Source organism: Vulpes lagopus, chromosome 8 (assembly GCF_018345385.1).
Source record: "Vulpes lagopus strain Blue_001 chromosome 8, ASM1834538v1, whole genome shotgun sequence".
Classification (NCBI taxonomy): domain Eukaryota; kingdom Metazoa; phylum Chordata; class Mammalia; order Carnivora; family Canidae; genus Vulpes; species Vulpes lagopus.
In genome coordinates this window covers 133,065,593-133,083,235 of record NC_054831.1, presented here as the reverse complement: position 1 = coordinate 133,083,235, position 17,643 = coordinate 133,065,593, and the positions used below count along the sequence as shown (strand labels likewise).

The 17,643-nt window shown below is 56.0% G+C and overlaps 1 protein-coding gene across 6 annotated transcripts in view; it reads left to right on the top strand.

Moving 5' to 3' along the window:
* VPS13D (vacuolar protein sorting 13 homolog D) overlaps positions 1 to 8,423 on the top strand; it is a 237,818-nt gene extending 229,395 nt beyond the window's left edge. For all 6 annotated transcript variants that reach the window (XM_041765973.1, XM_041765972.1, XM_041765971.1 and 3 more), the window contains 2 exons: positions 3,865 to 4,105; positions 5,619 to 8,423. In XM_041765973.1, the coding sequence (XP_041621907.1) occupies positions 3,865 to 4,105; positions 5,619 to 5,750 (373 nt within the window). In that variant the 3' untranslated portion in view covers positions 5,751 to 8,423. The remainder of the gene's footprint in view (positions 1 to 3,864; positions 4,106 to 5,618) is intronic.
* Positions 8,424 to 17,643: the final 9,220 nt, after the last annotated feature.

The window sequence follows — 17,643 nt, the reverse complement described above, 5'->3', positions numbered from 1 at the left end:
AAATAGAGTTAAAGCAAAGAAGTAGAAGTGGGAGGAAAAGAAAAATCAAATTGAAGGCGAGGAGGGACAGTTATTTGGCAGATTGCTCTCTCCCCAAGGACCAGTCGGCCCTGAACCCATTTTCCATGTGGCCACCGAGAGGGGCACTCCTTTCTCCAACCTGCTGATGTGAAGGTTTGGGGACTTGAAAGGGCCTTTCCCCACATCAGGGTCACTTAGCATCTGTCTCAATGATAAGCAGTAGAGGGGCAGTGACCCCCATCAGTTGAGCATGTCTACGTTGGGAGGCCTGCCCGGTTCTGGAGGCACGGCCGCCACGTGCCTTGGAGAGGACGTCAGCACCCGCCGCCAGGGCAGGTGGTGGGGTGGTTAGTGGCTGCGAGCGCCCCCGTGGTATTCGTGACCGGGAGGTACTGTTAGCGAGAGTGGGTCCTCTGTGGCATCGAACCTTGGCAGACACCCACTGTTAGCACCTGTCATCTTGGAGAACGATGGACGTCATGTGCCCCAGCCTTCCTTCCTCCCAGAAGAAACCTCTGGCGTTGATCCCAAGGTCAGACTGCCCTCTTTGTCTCCTTAAGGGAGAGTGAAAAGTAAATGGTTTACCTGAAGTCTAAACATCCTGTTTTTTATAGGAGCAGTTGTATCTACGTCACCCCAAAATGTATCACCAGGATACCGGGTGACTTCCCTAGCTCTCCGAATTTGAAGGATGGAGCTTATCCAGGTGCTTTGTGTTTCAGGCCACATTTTGTCATCCTCCCTCCCTCTGGCTTCTTAATAGGACAAAGGCTAGAAGGATGAGCTCCGGGTCCACCTGAGAGCACGTTGGCTTTCTTCCTGCGCCGCCCCCTGAGGTTTTACAGCAGTCCCTTCGTCTGTGGGTCGAGCACAGACAAGGTCACCCTTGTGTGAAGCATGGCTGTTCCAGCATGAAGAGCCCAGTGTCCAGACTCGGCTCCAGGGCCGCGGTTAGCAAACCCTGAGTCCCTCCAGTGGAGCACATGAAAGCCCGTGGAGAGCAGCTTCTGCAGGTGGGCGGCCAGGAAGGGACGAGGCGCTGTGGCTGTGAAGAAGGAAGGGACAGAGGAAGGCGCCACTGGCGGGGGGTGGGGGGGAGCCCCGAGAGCGCTGCCCACGGGCCCTCTAGTCACCCTGAGTGGTGGTTCCTCTCAGAGGCGACACGTTCAGGATCTGTCTCCACAGCAGGGGCCTCCCAGTCTAGAACTCAGTTTTGTTTTTGTTTTTTAAAACATATTTATTGATTCATGAGAGACAGAGAGAGACAGAGACAAAGGCAGAGGGAGAAGCAGGCTCCCTGTGGGGAGCCCGATGCGGGACTTGATCCCGGGACCCTGGGGTCACACCCTGGGCCAAAGAGACGCTCAACTGCTGAGCCCCCCAGGTGCCCCTAGAGCTCAGTGTTAGTCATCCTTTGATGCGGTTTCTAGATTTTGTATAAAAGAAAAAAAAGATGAAGATGAAGAAGAAACCCCACAAAAGCATTGGTGGTTGGAAGCATCAGGAGGAAAACAGGCACCGCTGTTTGCAGATCAGCCTCGGTTCGATTGTTGCTCAGACGGTGCTAGGGGCCCCGGCGCCCAGCGTGGTTTCGCCATCTCCCTCCCCCTCGCTTGTACCATTAGCTCTGAGCTGCTTCTCATTTGGAAGGACTTCAGAGGAGTTGATACAAATGTCCAAAAAGTGCTATTGCCTGTGGAGGTTTCAGGGTGTGGGGGGCCCTGGTCACTCTGAAGAACCTGGGTAGCAGCACCGCTGTCCGATGAAGAAACGGAGCCGCAAGGGCAGAGCGGCGGCCTGGCAGCGTCTCCTCCGCTGCGCGAGGTGTCCCGTAGAGCGTCCGCGCGCAGAGCCACGCTTCCTCCCGACGCGGTCCTGGCCTCATGGGGACTTGGCCATGGTGGCATCTTGGAAAGGAGTCTGTCTATTTTAGAGCCCGTGAGAGTGTTTCAGGATGGGAGGTGCACGGTGTCAGCCACCCTGGCCCGGTGCGAGAGCAGCTGCCCGGACCCGAAGGCTTGGCTCTTCCTGCAGGCCGTGCCTCTGTCCGCCACGGCAGGTGCCGGACGGGTGAGCGCGGGAGCAAGGGTCATGGGCAGGAGTGCCCCAGCCCGTCCTGGACCAGAGGAAAGGAAATCCATCCCCCTGGATTTTTTTTTTTAAAGATTTTATGTATGTATGAGCACAAGCAGGGGAGGGGCAGGGGGAGCAGCAGCTCCGCGCTGAGCAGGGCGCCCAGCGTGGGGCTGCACCCCAGGGCCCCGGGATCCTGACCCGAGCTGAAGGCAGTCGCTTCAGCGGCGAGCCCCCCAGGCGCCCCTCAGTTGGATTTCCAGTGCCCATTCCTGCTCTCCCAGGGCAGCGGCCAACCTCAGGGTCTCCTCAAGGGCCTGCTGCGCCCGGGAGCCGCGGCCGTCCTGGGCGGCCCTGCCAGCTGCTCGGCAGGTTCTGGCCCCGCGTGCTTCCTGCCCACGCGGAGGCTTTTCTCATTTCTGTCTTTCTGTCTATTGCACTGCGTTTCTTCTTTTCTTCCCCCAGACGAGCTATTTTAGATTCCATTCAGCTCGACGAGGTGATAATGCTGCCCCCTTGACACTGTCACAACCTAGAATGTGGGAAATTCTGTGCTAAGTGGCCTGAGCACCGAAAGCTGCTGGGTATTTCTAATTTTGGCATTGAGACTTTACAAGTCTGCATTCTTGGCATTGCCAACCAGTTAGAATAGAACAATAAACCCCAATTTTTGTCATGCGAGGCTGTAATTAAAGTGGCAACTGGCACAGGCAGAGCCGGAGTCGGGGGCGTCGGCTCGGCCCACGCATCTGTCAGCCCGGGGGCCGGCGGCGCTTCGAAGGTGAGGGGCAGGCAGGGGTGCATGTGTCGCGGCGGCGGGGCGCCCAGCTGTGGGCCCGGCACGTGTCGTGACCGCGGAGCACCGAAGCCGTCCGGGGACCGTCCCCGCTCAGCCCCCGGGGGAGCCTCGGCTCGGCGGCTGCGCCTTGGAAAATCCTCCCGGGACGTCCAGTCCCAGGGGCCGGGGCTCGCCAGCCAGCCTGCCGTGGGCTCTTAGCATTCCTGCCGCCAGCTGGTCTCTGGTGCCCCGCGACGTGGCCGCCCCACCGGGAGGCCGCCCCAGAGGCCGCGGAGGCCGCTGCGGCCGCTTCCAGGGGTCACCACCCTTCACTCGGGAGCTGAGCTGAAAGGTCTGACGGGCATGAATTTCCACTTTAACTCTGTGAGCCCCGCGGACCAGAGAGGAATGGGTGGATTTTCCGAGTGGCCCTACTGCCTGGGAAGCAGCAAACCAAGATCACAGCTCCGGAAAGCGCTTCCAAATTTATTGGGGTTTTCCGAGCACGCGGGGGCCTTCTCCCCGTCACGGAGCGCGGGCGCCGCGAGGAGGGAGCGCGGGGTGCGGGTGCTGGGGGGCCCGGCGCTCACCCCCGGCATCGGGCGGGGACGTCAGCGGCTCCTCGGTGGCTGGGGAGGAGCGCGGCTTCGTGTGTCGTGTCCGACAAAGCCGGCTCGGCTCCTCGGCCCTACCTGGAAACGGCCCCGGCACAAAACCCCCACGATGCGGTTTCAGGGTAACGTTGCTTCTCCCGTTGATACTGTCGGTCACCGTCGTCGTCGTCCCGAGCCACCTGCTCGACAGCCCCGGGAGGTCGCTGATGCTTTTAGTCCTAATTCGCAAGCAAGGAAACTGAGGCTCGAGGTGTGGTGGAGGTGAGGGAGCCTGGCCCCCGGCTCGGGAGCCCCCAGGCCCCGCCGTCGGGGGTCAGGGCTCACGGCTTCGGGGTGAGCCTGAGCTCGCGAGCCTCACCGGTCCCCCTCTCTCCGCAGCTTCATAGCCGTGGAGAACATCGACAGCTACTGCGTGCTCATCTCCTCCAAAGCCGTGTACTTCCTGAAAAGCGGGGACTACGTGGATCGAGAGGCCATCTTCCTGGAAGTCAAGTACGACGACCTCTACCACTGCCTCGTCTCCAAAGACCACGGGAAGGTGTACGTGCAGGTGACCAAGAAGGCCGTGAACTCCAGCAGCGGCGTGTCCATCCCCGGCCCTTCCCACCAGAAGCCGATGGTGAGTGCGCAGCGGCCGCCGCCCCGCCCTCCGTAGCCACACGGGGTGGGGACCTCCTGAGTCGGGGGCTCTTGTTCCTCGGCTGTGACCGCAGGGCCCTGACTCAGCTCTTGGAGCGCACGTGGCTTCTCTGTTGTTCTACAGAAGAGTGGCAAACTTGTTTTTCTGCACAAAGAAGTGATACCTGACAGAGGACCTTCCCCAGAATAAACTCTAAGTAAATATTTGTAAATAAAACGTATATATTGCCTCCCAAGGGGACGAGGTATTGTCACGGCAGGACTTCCAGGTAACATTCCTATTAGTAACCAGCATTCGCGGCGGGTACGCCCTGTGCCTGACTGGATGCTAACTACTTCCTGAGGGCTATTTGGTGTCGTACTGTCCTTGTTCCCACTTGACTGCAGGCTTGAGGGCAGGTGACCTGCTCCGGGTTGTGTGGCTGACGCTGGGAGGAACTAGAGTTCAGACCCAGGTGCTGTGACCCCGGGGCTGGCAGTCTTGACCACTTTGCTCACTACCATCTGACTTTGGTGGCTTTTTGTGCACCTGAGACATCATGCTCAGGTCTCACCTGGTGTGCCAGGGTGTTCACAGCCACATTCGAGAACAGTGGGCCCCTCAGAATGGCCCCTACTCATCCCTGGCTCTTTGCACAGATCAGAAATCCCAGCCAGCCGTACAGGGCCCCTCCTCAGGAACGCCTCGACCTTCCTCTGCTCGGGAATGCTCTTAGGTTTGGCTTGGCTAGTGCAGGCTCCCCGGGGTCATTGGCTGCAGCCAGGGCTGGTGGATTCTCAGAGTTTACACCCAGAAGTTGAGCATTTCCACAATTCCTCTGGGTGGGGGGAGCCTTGCCCGGCTGCACTTGCGCTCCTTTCAAGGCAAGTAAGCAACTAAGCGTTCTTGGTGAGAAAGGCCTCGGGGCATTTGTTTGAGGCTCCTTCTCCCCTCCTCGACTGTCCCCAGACCTCAGAGGTGAGTCCCCTTGCAGTGCTTTCATCCTGGTCTTCGTCTGGCCTCAGCGGACCCTCCCCTCCTCGGAGCTAGGGCTGGGCTCCCGTACAGAAAGTCCCAAATGTCAGCTATGGTGGCTTGGCCACCGACTCACCTGGGACGCATGTTAAAGATACAGATTCCAGGAATCCACCTTGAATCACCACACCTTGAATCATCCACACCTTGAATCACCATTCACCAGAAGCAGGCCCTGGGAATCTTTCTTAGAAGTACACCCATGCCAGGGGCGCCTGGACAGTTGAGTCAGGTCTGACTCTTGGTCTCAGCTCAGGTCTTGAGCTTGGGGCTGTGAGTTCAAGCCCCACAGTGGGTTCCACACGGACGTGGAACCTACTTAAAAATAAAAATTTAAAAAAAAAAAAAAGGCAGCCCCTACCGTTGTGATCTGCAGCTGGGCTGGGAGCCGATGCCCGGGCAGTTTGACTGCCCAGGACCTGTGATGTCTTCGGCCCCCACCTCCGGGGCGCGTTACTGATTCTGTTCTGCTCTCCAGGTCCACGTGAAATCCGAAGGCCTCGCCGTCAAGTTATCACAAGAGATAAACTATGCAAAGAGCCTTTACTATGAACAGCAGCTCATGTTGAGACTCAGTGAGAATCAAGAGCAGTTGGAGCTGGACTCCTGAGAAACCCCAGCTGCCGGAGAGACGCTCCCAGACCCAGACCCCGGATCAGTCAGGACGACAGGCCCGAGGGCTGGGCCTGAATCAGAGGCAAACCAGGATAAGGTTTGGGGGATAATATCAAGGAACGAGGGGAGGATACGAATGGAAACCGTGTTAATTTGTGGGTAGGGTGGGGGTTACTTTAGATTATGGGGAAGTCATTTTTAAAAGGTTTTGGTTGAATAACGTTAAAAAAAAAGTGTACTGAGATGAATCTAATTTTAAGATTGCCCTGTATTTTGTTAACATGTATATATGTACAACTGTGTGTTTGTAAATATATAGGAGCATTTCTGAGCAGGGCCTGTGATGTGTGTAAAGGTTTGTTAACTGTAAAGTAATATAAAATTATATTGGATCTTCTATTGCACTAATTCTACACATCTGATTCAGGGTACTCTATAAAAAGGCATTCTTGAAAGTTGAAGAATGTTATGTGTTAGTTTTGGAAACTAGAGAATTCACAGGAATGAAGACAGTGAGGTTGGAAGTGCTCTGGCGCCTCTGAATCCCGTGGCCCCTGGGCCGGATGGGGGAGCCGGTGTCTCAGAACCGGAGCCGGCCCCCGAGGGAGGTGCAGGACAGGGGTCACAAGCCCGTCCTTTATTTATTTCCCACCCCCATCTTAAAAGTAGTTCCTAGAACCACACATTCTTTTTCCTCTCTCTATCTGGCTTTCTCCTGACTAGTCTTGCCAAGCTTTGAGGTCACTTGTGTGGTTACCATGTGTGCGCCTGCGTGCACACACCAGCGCTGTAAGTTTTCCTTGGGTTATCATCAGAGAGGTCGGTTGGAAACACCAGTAGGCTCTGTCGATTTAGGAGGAAAAACATCGCACAGAACTATTTGTTTTAACAAATCAAAAATCCACAGATCTATCAGAAGTCCGCAGTGAGAATGCTACGGGGAGAAGGTCCTGGGACTCGTTCTTTCTGCTAAAGCCACAGGCAGCTGCCACAGCCGCACAGCCCTGGGGTCGGGATGGAGACACGGGCCGAGAAGGGAGAGCGTCTCAGGAAAGGGAATGAAATCTGAGTCTTAAAAAGCTGTTTTGTAAGTTTTTCATGGAACCAGGATTCGGCTAAAACATCTCTTGTCCTTGATTTTAAATTCCAGCCAGTAGCGAGGCCTGGTACCAGCGCCCTCTTCTCCCTGTCATGATTGTTTCCCTTTTCTGTAAGGAATAAACCGATTGGGAGGGGGCCTCACTCTAGAATGGATGACCAGCCTGGTGATTCTTTCATTTTTATTTTATTAAAGCTGATTAGTTTCTGTGATTCAGCGGATCAGCGGATGTATAGAAGGTTTTGGGGTCTGTAACCCGTGACCCCAACCCTTCCAAGACACAAATGAAGCGGATCCGGCCATCTCACGTGTGCACGCGTGTGTGTGCGTGTGCGTGTGTTTTCAAAGAAGCAGGAAGGAGCTTTAGCACAAGCTCAAGGGCTTTAGCTAAATAGTGTTTCTAAGGATCATCTTGAACTCCAAGGTCTGTGTCCTCTTCAGACTCTAAGCTGGCGGATCGCAGAATGGAAACTTGGCTTGCGAAGGGTTGTTGTTGGTTTCTGTGGGGTGGCAGTCCTGCGTGGCGACCCGGTGCCACCTGCTGCGAGCCCTCCTCACCAGCCTCCCCCTCTGGGGCCCCCACAAGCCTGCCTTGTGGTTTTTGCCATCAGTGACCCACTGCCGGAGATCACGATCTCTTAAAGATGAGACTCAGGAGGGTTGACCGCCCGCCTCAGTGGGCCTCCTGTCCCCTCCTGGAATGAAGACAGGGGCGCTTCGTGTGACTGCGGAGGGCGGCCTTCACCCCCGGGGCAGGGGTGACCTGCAAGCACCTGAGGCTGCACCGTGCTGAGCTGCTCCCCCAGGACTCAGAGGTGTTGGGTGCCCCCTCCCCAGGCTCCTTTCTAATTTTAATCAGCTCTAAAAGCCGTGGCCCATCTCAGTGGATTGCGTGAGCCCTGCTCCCCGCCAGAGGAGCCTGAGAAGCCCTTACCCCTCACCCCTCATGCCTGGCTGGAAGCCTCCAGGGGCTTTGGACGGGGCTTCCTGCTTGGCCAGGGCAAGATTCAAAGCCCTGACGGAAGCAGGCCCAGCCCCTGGCTCCCTGAATGCCCGGCTTCTTTTTAAATTGGTGTTTAGCCCTGGAAGTCTGAGACTTTGTTATGATAATTCCTACGGATTTTCTTGCTGTCCCAAATACACAGCTTCTCTCTGGGGAAAGCAAAAGCAATTGAATACAGAGAAATTGGATAAGGAGAAATCAAAAGCCATCCTAATTCCCAGACCCAGCACAGTTGGCCCAGCCGCAGGGCCCCCTGGGAGGGCGGGGGGGGGGCGGGGGGAGGCCCCTCCCTAACCACGGACCCAGGGCCCGGCGTGCCTGGCTGCCCCGTGGGTGCTCACCTGGATGTTCAGAAGGTTCTAGGGCCACTTTGTTTTTAAGCATCATCCGTGCCTCAAAATACCATAGTAGCTGCTTGGTAAAACCTGAAATTAGACTATCTGGTTCTCTGCTGTGTAAACATTAGGACGCACGGTCACCAGTCTGTCAAGACTCTTTCATCTGTTTCTCATGTCAGAGTCGTTATTTTCTTCCTGTGGAATAAAATGCTTTATTGACTTCCCAGACAGGTGGTTTTCTTCTGGTCTCTTGGTGTCCGATAGATTCTAGAACCACGGCCGGTGACAAGAGCCAAACCTAGCACAGCGTCCGCAGTAACCGGCTGGGCCCTCGCTGTGGGAAAGCGCCAGCCTGGGGCAGAGCCTCCCCTCGAGGAAACCCTCACGCTGGACGGGACTTCACGTTCCAAGAGGGCAGCTCCTGGCCCCACCACCTGGGCGACCGACGAGGCGAGGCCTCGGCAGGGTGGACCTCGTCGTATTTGCTGAGAAGGCGAGATTCCGGGAGGCGCAGTTTTCGAGCTTTCTTTGGACACGTGCCTACGTGACGCCACCGGACGCGTCAAGAGGGCAGGGGGCTCGCGAGTCTGGAGCTCAGAGAGGAGTCCAGGCCAGAGGTGCCCCACGGGGAGGCCTCAGCGTCCAGACGACAAGTGGAGCCTGGGTGGAATCCCCCAAGGAATGAGCTGAGTGGGGCCAGCAGAGAACAGACGCCCCGGGTCTGAGGCTTGGGGCGCCCAGAGTGTAGAGCGTGGGCGGGTGGGGAGGAAGAGCCGGGGCGGCACGCGGGGGCCTCCAGAGACGCGGGCACGAGGCCGGGAGGGTGGGGGCTCCCAGATGCTGCTGCTGATCTAGTAGGGGGAGGACCTACCCCCCGCTGGCAGCCGGGCAGTCCCTGGAGCCCCAGAGCAGTGTCCGTGGAGCAGAGACGGTCAAAGGCGGGCGGCCCTCGAGGCCAGAGGCAACGACGAGGGCCGCGGACAGCTGTGTGGAGTGACCTGGCTATCAGGGAAGGAGAGCAGTGGCCGGTGCTGCGAGAAGGGGTGGGGACAAGAATACAGGAGGGCAGTAAGGGGGGCGGAAGGAAGCAGCCAGGGAGAGGGGTAGGCGGGGTGGAAACTTCCAGAGGTTCTTGATTCCGCGGCTTCTCTTCCTTCAGAACAGCGGGGAGTGAGCACGGGCCGGAGGAGGCGGGAAATGTAAGGCCGGGGTGGGGGTGTGGGGGGGGGCGTGCCCTGGGCCCGGAGACGCCAAGGCCCATCGGAGGTTGGGGATCAGGAGTTTAAAGTGGGGCCCGGCGGCCTGGCTCTGCTTTCCTCCAGCCGCGCTCAGCGCACGGTCCCGCGTGGATCAGGCAGAGGGTTGGGGCTGGTGAAGAACTGTCCCCTCCTCCCACTCAGACCCCCCCTCGGGCCACTGCTGCCCGCCGGGCTCGAGGTCAGGAGCAGCCCAGCCGAGCGCCGGGGGAGGGGGGCTCCACCTTCCAGGCCGAAGCCGTCGCGCGGCGGCACCCCCCGGAGCAGTGTCACCGGCCAGCGCTTGGCCCGCCCGGCAGCCGGCCCAGAAGGGGCGAGCGCGTCCCGTCTGCCGCCCGGCCCAGCGTGCCACCGGGTCACCGGGAGGCCAGGACGCGCGTCGCCGCTGTGGCCGGGCACGATTCGCGCAGTCACGGACCCCAAAGAGCAGAACTGGCTGCTGGACGAGGCGGGGGCACTTTCTAAGTCAGTTTAGATCAAACACAGACCCAGAGGACGATCTCGCACACGCGTGCTCCGAGAGCAGGTCCCCCGCGCCCCGGCCCACCTCCCCGCGGGCTTCCCGGCATGTGTCCCAGCCTGCGCCCCGCCGGCCTCGCCGCGTCCATTCTTAGGGTCACGTTGCCCCCCGCCCCCCAATCTTTTTTTTCTTTCGCGTCCTCCACAGCGCGGGTAGATTCCTGCTAGGGCGCCGCCCTCACGCCCTCACGCCGGCATCAACCGCTTTCGCAGGGTTAGTTCGTTCTCTTGATGATCCCTTGAGTCTGCACCTTTACAGCGAGCCGCTGGGCTCGGTTCCCCTCCCTCTACCTGCCTCCGGTTCTGGAGTTAAAATCCCGCCGGCTTCATAGAATGGGCCGGGGAGGCGCCCCCCACCCCCGCCCTGGGATCCTTAAATTACCTGAGAGTTTCCTGTTCTTTCTTAAAGCTTAATGGAAGGTTCTAGACTCTCCTAAAATGACTCCCCTTTATCATCACCCCCTGTGCCTCTGCTAACTGGAACGTCCGCTTCAGGTGCCCATTTTGGCGGCAAGTGTGGTGGTTGGTTTTTTTTTTTTTAATCCTCCAGTCCGGGCAGGCCTTCCTCGCGCTGCCATCCAGCCGCCTGTGTGCTCTTCAGACTGTGAACACCCTCTGAGTCTGGTCATTTCTCTTTCTCCTTCCTAATCTGTGTAGCTATTCTGTATTGTTCTTTACAAAGAACTATTTTGGGATTTGTTTCTCTTTTCGATTCTTTTTTTTAAATTTTTGTTGATTATATCTCCAATCTTTTATTTCCCCTCCTCTCTTGCTTCCTAAGATAAGCTCTGTTCTGTTCTGTTCTGTTTTGTTTTGTTTTGTTTTGTTCTGTGTCAACCTTTCTTCTTAAACAATGATGGCATTTTCAGGTTATAACTTTTCTTCTGAATACAGCTTTGTTTAGCTCAGGTTTTGGTATTAAGTGTTCTCAGTCTTCTGTGTAGCTTTTACTTGTGTTTCAGATTTCCTCTTTAAGAGTTACCTAGGAATACGTCATTCCTAAATAATTAAGTATATCGTCACTGAATTAGTTAGTTCAAACAGTATTGGCTTATAATCAGTAAATGTAACCAAAGGTCTGCATTTTTTTAAAAATTTGCTACAGTTTTCTTTTTGTCCAAGTGTTTGATGGATTTTTATAAATGTTCCATGAACATAGGAAACAAAAACGTAGGCTCTTCGAGGCACGTCAAGATAGGTACGTACACACAAATGTACACGCTTCTATAGATACAAGTTGGAAACTGTAGACTATGTTCTTCAGACCCCAGGGGGCTCTGACCCACATCTTCAGGTGGCCAGAGAAGGGAGTTCTAACCTACACCTACTCCCCTGGAGAGCGCATAAAGTAAACAAACGCCGAAGAAAGGAGAAAACAGCAGCTTTAATTAAGCTGCCTCCAAGCAATCCAGTCGGAACAATAGCACTTCACAGCTGTGTCCCTTCCCCGGGGAGCTGGGCCCACCCCCTTGTCGCCTTAAGGGAGCCCGCCCACTTCTCTCCCGCAGCCCTGACCCAGGCCGCAAGCCCAGTGTAAATAGTTCCCAGGGGGTAATAAAACCTCGCACCTCCTGCTGGTTCTGAGCAGCCTCAAAGGCACAAAAAAGTCAGGGGTCCACTTTGCCCTCGAGGAGGTGTATGCATCCAGACCAAGTTGGCCCTCGGAAGCCCTGGTCATGTGAACCCCAGGGGGAGGAGGTGTGGGGAGAGGTGCTGGGATGACTTGCAGGGGGACACTCTTGCCCTCGGGGCACTTAACTTTAGGGGTACAGGGATCTCCGGGAAGTTTGGCCCAGGCTCTACCAAAGGCAACTCCGTTTTGTTTGTCCTCAGAGACCACCCACCTATTCCTAGGGCACCGGACAGCACAGCTTCTGAGCTTCTGGCCCTCCGGCAACAGGGGGGCCCTGTCCACCCTGGTTGTGAGCATCTACCTGGGCTCAGGCTCAGGACTGGGTGCCAGGGATAAGGGATGAGTTAGGTGACTCTCTCACTGCCCTACTGGGCTAGTGGACCTCAGGGTGGGACACGGAAGACCTCAGTGGGAAAGAGACCGGTCGCCAGAGTCCAGCAGGGCTGGGAAGAGCTAGTGACGCAGTGGAAAGAGTGGGGCTCATGTGGAGTGTCGGCACGTGGGAGGACCAGGACCTCCGGACAGCCTGGAGTGCGGGAGCTGAAGCCAAGAGAGTGGCCAGGGCCCGGGCCATGTTGGACTTCACAAGCTCTGTGGGCAAGGGTTTTAAGCAGAGGATTTCACTGGGAGACTGGCACCTAAAAATACTTCTCTAAAAAGTAAAGTAAGATGAAGTAAAAGCCTCACTGGCCGTGAAGTGGAGCCTGGTGGAAGAGTCCAGAGTGGAACCCTGCGGCACTAGACCAGGTAAGAAATGGCCGGGGCGGTGGAGGTAGGAGCAAAAGATGGGATGCGCCTTTGCGGAAGATGAGGCCACAGAATAGATCTAATGTAGAGGATTAGGGGCACGGGGGTGTCAAGGGTACGTTCCAGGTTTCCAGCTTAAGTCGCCAGGTTACCGGTGATGTGATTGCCAAGGTGGGGAAGCCTCGGAGGAAGAGCCGGATGTTTACGGCTGGTCCATTCGTGGACGGCTCAGTACGTGTTGGACGCTAAACGAAGAAGTGCGTGTTTTTCAGGTTATGGGCATATTCAGTTTGAGATGCCAGTGACCTATTGAGCAGAGGTAGTGGGCACTCAGGGCAGGAGAGGGTGGCTCGCCTGTGAGCGGTGTTGGCATCCTGGGAGTCAGTTAGATCATGGGAAGGGCAGCAGGCGAGAGGAGAAGGGTTGGACCGAGCCTGGGAACTCCAAAGTCTAGTGCCTGAGTGTAGTAGAGCCAGTAGACGAGGCCGGTAGGAAAGTAGGAGAGAATGTTTCAGGATGGTGGATGTGGTCCGCAGGGTTGGATGGAGTTGGAGAGTCAAGATGTGTGTTGGATGCGGCAGTACGGAGGACATTCCCTGTAAGAAAAGTGTGTTGGAACCATGGGGGCAGAAGCTATATTAGGGCGAGGTGTGGATGGCAGGTCAAGTGCAGATAGTGTCTTCTCTGTGACAGTGGCAGCAGAATGGCCAGCCCATGACAGTGACATACCAAAGGTGGGAGTGGTCTCTGGGTGCCTGTAGACAATCAGAAAATACTAACGAAAATAGGACTAGAAGCCAGTCTGCCTTTTATCGTCACCATGGTACGTGGCAATTCTAAACAAAATATGTGATAAGACTCTCCCCGTAAAAGTCTTTAGTGGGCTTAAGTTCCTTTGAGTTTTAATAGCATATATGTCAGCTGCAAATCAGCGTGTTTGCAGCACTTATTCTTTTTTTTTTTTTTTTAAGATTTATTTATTTATTCAGAGAGAGAGAAAGAAGCAGAGACACAGGCAGAGGAGCCCGACATGGGACTTGATTCGGGGTCTCCAGGATCACACCCTGGGCTGAAGGCGGTGCCAGACCGCTGAGCCACCCCGGCTGCCCTGTAGTACTTATTCTTTAATAAACCTTGTGTTCCACCTAGAAATTAATTCCGAGAGCTCGCAGTCATGCAGTGGTCTCCCAGCACAGTCCCAGCTCTTCACCTTCAGTGTGAGAGGAGATTCTAATGACTTGGAGGTGCTCAAAGCCACGCCGGGCACAGCTCAGGTCTCCAACCCCTGTTGGACCACGCGTGCCTGCATCCAGTGTCTGTGGAGTGAGCGATGGTAGGCGGTGATCGTAAGACGAGGCCATAGAACCTGAGTCATCCTATGTGACCACTCACGGGTTTTAATTTGTGCTTAAAATTTTAAACAGTGAGAAAAAAAAATTTTTTTAAACATTGAAAAAGAGTGCAGACCGTAAAGTGTAATATCCCTGTACGGAAAGTACAAATTGAAATCTAAAGCAAATAAAGCTTTATATCAATAGCATAAGTTATCAGCTGCCAAAATTATACCTTTTGCCGATCCGTTGACTTCATTAAAATTCACTTACTACCAATTATTTAAACAAACGTTTGTGATGTAGGTCTATAACCCAAAAAATCAAAATTCAAACCATTAAATAAGTATAAAATATATATAAAAAGATTAAGTAGTTGTGTCCTCCTTTGAATTTTAATATTATTTAATGTTTACTCCGTCTTTGAAAAGTTCAATAAAATTTTTCACAGCATTTCTGTTCTCGTCACTACTGTTTCATTCGTGGTTATTACTGATAATACTTTTGGTATATTGGGGGGCGGGATGGTAACACAGGCCTGAGTTTCGGGTGGCCCAAGGGGAGGATCCTCGGGCATGTCCAGGTCCCCCATCCCTGGCGCGGGGCAGACGCTGGGATGGGACAGAACCGGGGAGACCACCCGAGCCCAGACCCCCAGTGGCGTTGACGGCAGGAGGTCACAGAAGGCGGAAACACAGAACGTCCCTTCGGCGCCGCCTGAATCCGGGGGAAGAAAGGCAAACGAGAGAGGCAAGATATAAAATGAAAGGGCCCCGAAGTGGAATTTCCTGCTAGTTTGGAATGAACTGGTTCTCGGCCCTTGGCCCACCGTGCCATGCCGCCCCCGACGCTAATCCTGATGGCAGAGGCAACTACGTTCAGCTCTTTTTTTTTTTTTTTTTCAATTTCTTTTGGTATCTACCACATTTTTCTACCACATGTTCTTGACTTCTTCCCATCAAAAGTGTTACCTACTGATTTCCAAATGCAGATGAGGGATTTCCTACTGTGGAGAAATAGGATTTAGTTCTTTCTACCCCTCAACATCCTCCTGTCCACACACAATACCGCGCTCTGAAAATAGAAAAGGGAAACATCATTCCAGATCCTATAGACATTTAAAGGATAACAAGGGGATATTTCGAATTACTTTTTGCCTTTAAATCTGATAACTCAGATGAAATGGACACATTTCTCGAAAGATAGAAATTACCAGAATTGACAGAAGAAATAGAAAATCTGAACAGCCCTAGATCTATTAAAAGAAATGGAATTTGTAATTAAAAACCTTCCCACAAAGATAAGTCCTGAGCCCGGATGGCTTCCTTTGTGAATTCAAGCAAACATTTAAGGAAAAATTAATAAGAATCCTATAGAAATCCTTTCAGAAAACAGAAATCATTTCCAAATCATTTTATTACTCTGACACCAAAACCAGAAGTTTTACAGCAACAGAAAACTAAAGACCAGTATCTCTCAACACAGATGCAAAGTTTCTTAACAGCTTTTTAGCAAATAGACTCGAGTCGTGTAACCCAATTGGACATGAGCAAACGTTTCAACAAACACTTCATAGAAGAAACCTACAGAGGGCAAAACACATGAGAAATGTGCAGTATCACTCAGAACAATGCAGATTATAACCACAACAAAATAGCACCCGCACCTATAGAATATTAAAGTTAAAACATCTGACAGTGGCTAGTTATTGGCAAGGGCGTGGGCCACGTGGGGGTCTCCTAGGTCGCTCGTGGGAAGGTAAAATACTAGTTTGGGAAGCAGCGTGGAAGTTTCTGGGGTACGGAGCCTCGCCACAGGACCCAGCCGCTCTAGCTGCCCCCCCAAGGGAAATGGAAGCGTGTGCACCCGACACTTCCACACAAATGTTTAATCCTAAGAGCCCAAAATTGGAGACAACTCAAGTGTCCATCAGTAGGTGAATGAGAAGAAAAATTGGGTCCAACGTAAGGACGGAACACGACCCCGCAAGAGGCCTGAGCCAACTGCTGACACGCGTGACGAGAGGCGAGTTCTTGGGGAAGAACCACTGAGACGGTCCAGGCGGAGCAACAGGCGCACAAAAGGTCCAACCGGTGCTTCGGGGATGTGTGATCGGGAGGGGACGGGCAAGACCACGGTCCTTCTTACGCTGGACACTTGCCCCTGTGGCCTGGCCAGTTCTGCCTTCTCCTAGAAATAGGCCCCAAGTTCCTTTCGGGGAACCGTCTCGCGCTCGCCGTCCTCCAGGTTCAAGAGGAGCCGCAGCCCCGGGCAGAGGCGAGGCCTCGGTCCCCAGCACACGCCCGAGGTCCACGCGCACAGGCGGAGTCCAGGCGCCGACCGGCGCGATCCGCTCCACGCGGGGACTCGTTCTGGAAGGGACACCCGTCCCGCGAGGGGACCCAGGGGGCTGGACGGACGTGGCCCGGAGGAGACGCTCGCCTCCCGCTCCACCTGACCCTGGCGCTGCCGGGAGCGCGTGCGGGGACTTGCCCGCGGGGCCAGGCGGACGGAGGCCGGGGCTGAGGACAGCGCTCGAGGGGCTGCGCTTTGCTTGACACGGTCCCAGGCCCGCCACTCGCGCCGGCTGCAGGCCGGGCGGCTCACCTTGGTCATCGGGTGAGCAGGTTGGGAGGGCGAGGGTCGGGCCGGGCCTGATACCGGGGAACGATGGCGCCCGGGGCACAAGGTGACGGGACCCGGGAGCTCGGCCAGAGGCCTGGGGAGACCCGGAGGGGCCGAGGGGATGAGGAGCCAGGGGAGGGCGGGAGGAGGGGGGAGGGCAGGGAGGACGGCTGTGGAGGGGGCTGGGCGAGGGGCCGCTCTGCCCTCAGGTCACTGAACGAGACTGAAGAGCGGCCGTGGGGTCCCAGCAGGTGGGGAATGGTGGCGGCCGTGGGGGCCCAGCAGGTGGGGAATGGTGGCGGCTGCAGGTGGGGGATGGTGGTGGCCGCGGGGGGCCCAGCAGGTGGGGAATGGTGGTGGCCGAGGGGGGCCAGCAGGTGGGGAATGGTGGCGGCTGCGGGGGCCAGCAGGTGGGGGATGGTGGCGGCCGCGGGGGCCAGCAGGTGGGGAATGGTGGCGGCCGCGGGGGCCAGCAGGTGGGGAATGGTGGCGGCTGCAGGGGAGCCAAGGGCCAGGAGGGCAGTGTAGACGGCTCTGAACTTCAGCTGCAGGAGGGAAGAGGGAGGGGGGTTTCCTTTAGGTGCTTTATGAGCAGCGGGGCGGTGGGTGCGCTTGGGGACGGGGAGGAAGGGGGAAGCCCTGGGGTGGCACAGCGCGGGCCTTGGCATCTCGGGGGCGGGGCCTCATGGCCAAGAGCAGGCCTCTGGCTTCTGGGAGCCGCGAGGGCCGAGCATCCTGCGGGGCGGCAGCAGCACAGGCCTCGGGGATCCGGGCTGCAGGGGTGAGGCCGCGCACACGGAGGGAGCCGGCAGGTGGGGATTAGACCAGAGCAAGGTCACCACCCCGCCACCCGCCCGGGCCGGGACGTCTTTGGCAGACTCCAGGTTCTTTGCCACCGGCCTCGAGGCTGCGGGGGTGGGGTGGGGGGCGCTGTCCGGCCTCGGGAGGGTCGGGGCGCAGGACAAGAGCAGCAACTGAGCGGCCCCGCGCTGACCCGGCCGTGACCTGCCGGGCCTAGTGGCCACGGCCCCCCTTCCTGCCGGTCTCCTGCGCCCCCGTCACCGACTCTGCCCTGCGCGCCCTCGCGAGGAGCGTCCGCGTTATGTACAGATACATTACTCAGGGGGCGGTTTCAGTCTTTCTAGGTAACACATGAGGATGAAATGATTTTTTTTTTAAAGTAATCGGTTCACAGAAAAGGAAATGGCTCCAAAACATAGTTTCTCACAAGGGATGTGTACGTTAAAACCACAAGGAGATGCTCATTTCTGCCAACGTGGGAAACATCAAGAAATTTGCAAAGGCCCTGGACTGGGGGGGGGGGGGGGCGCACTCTT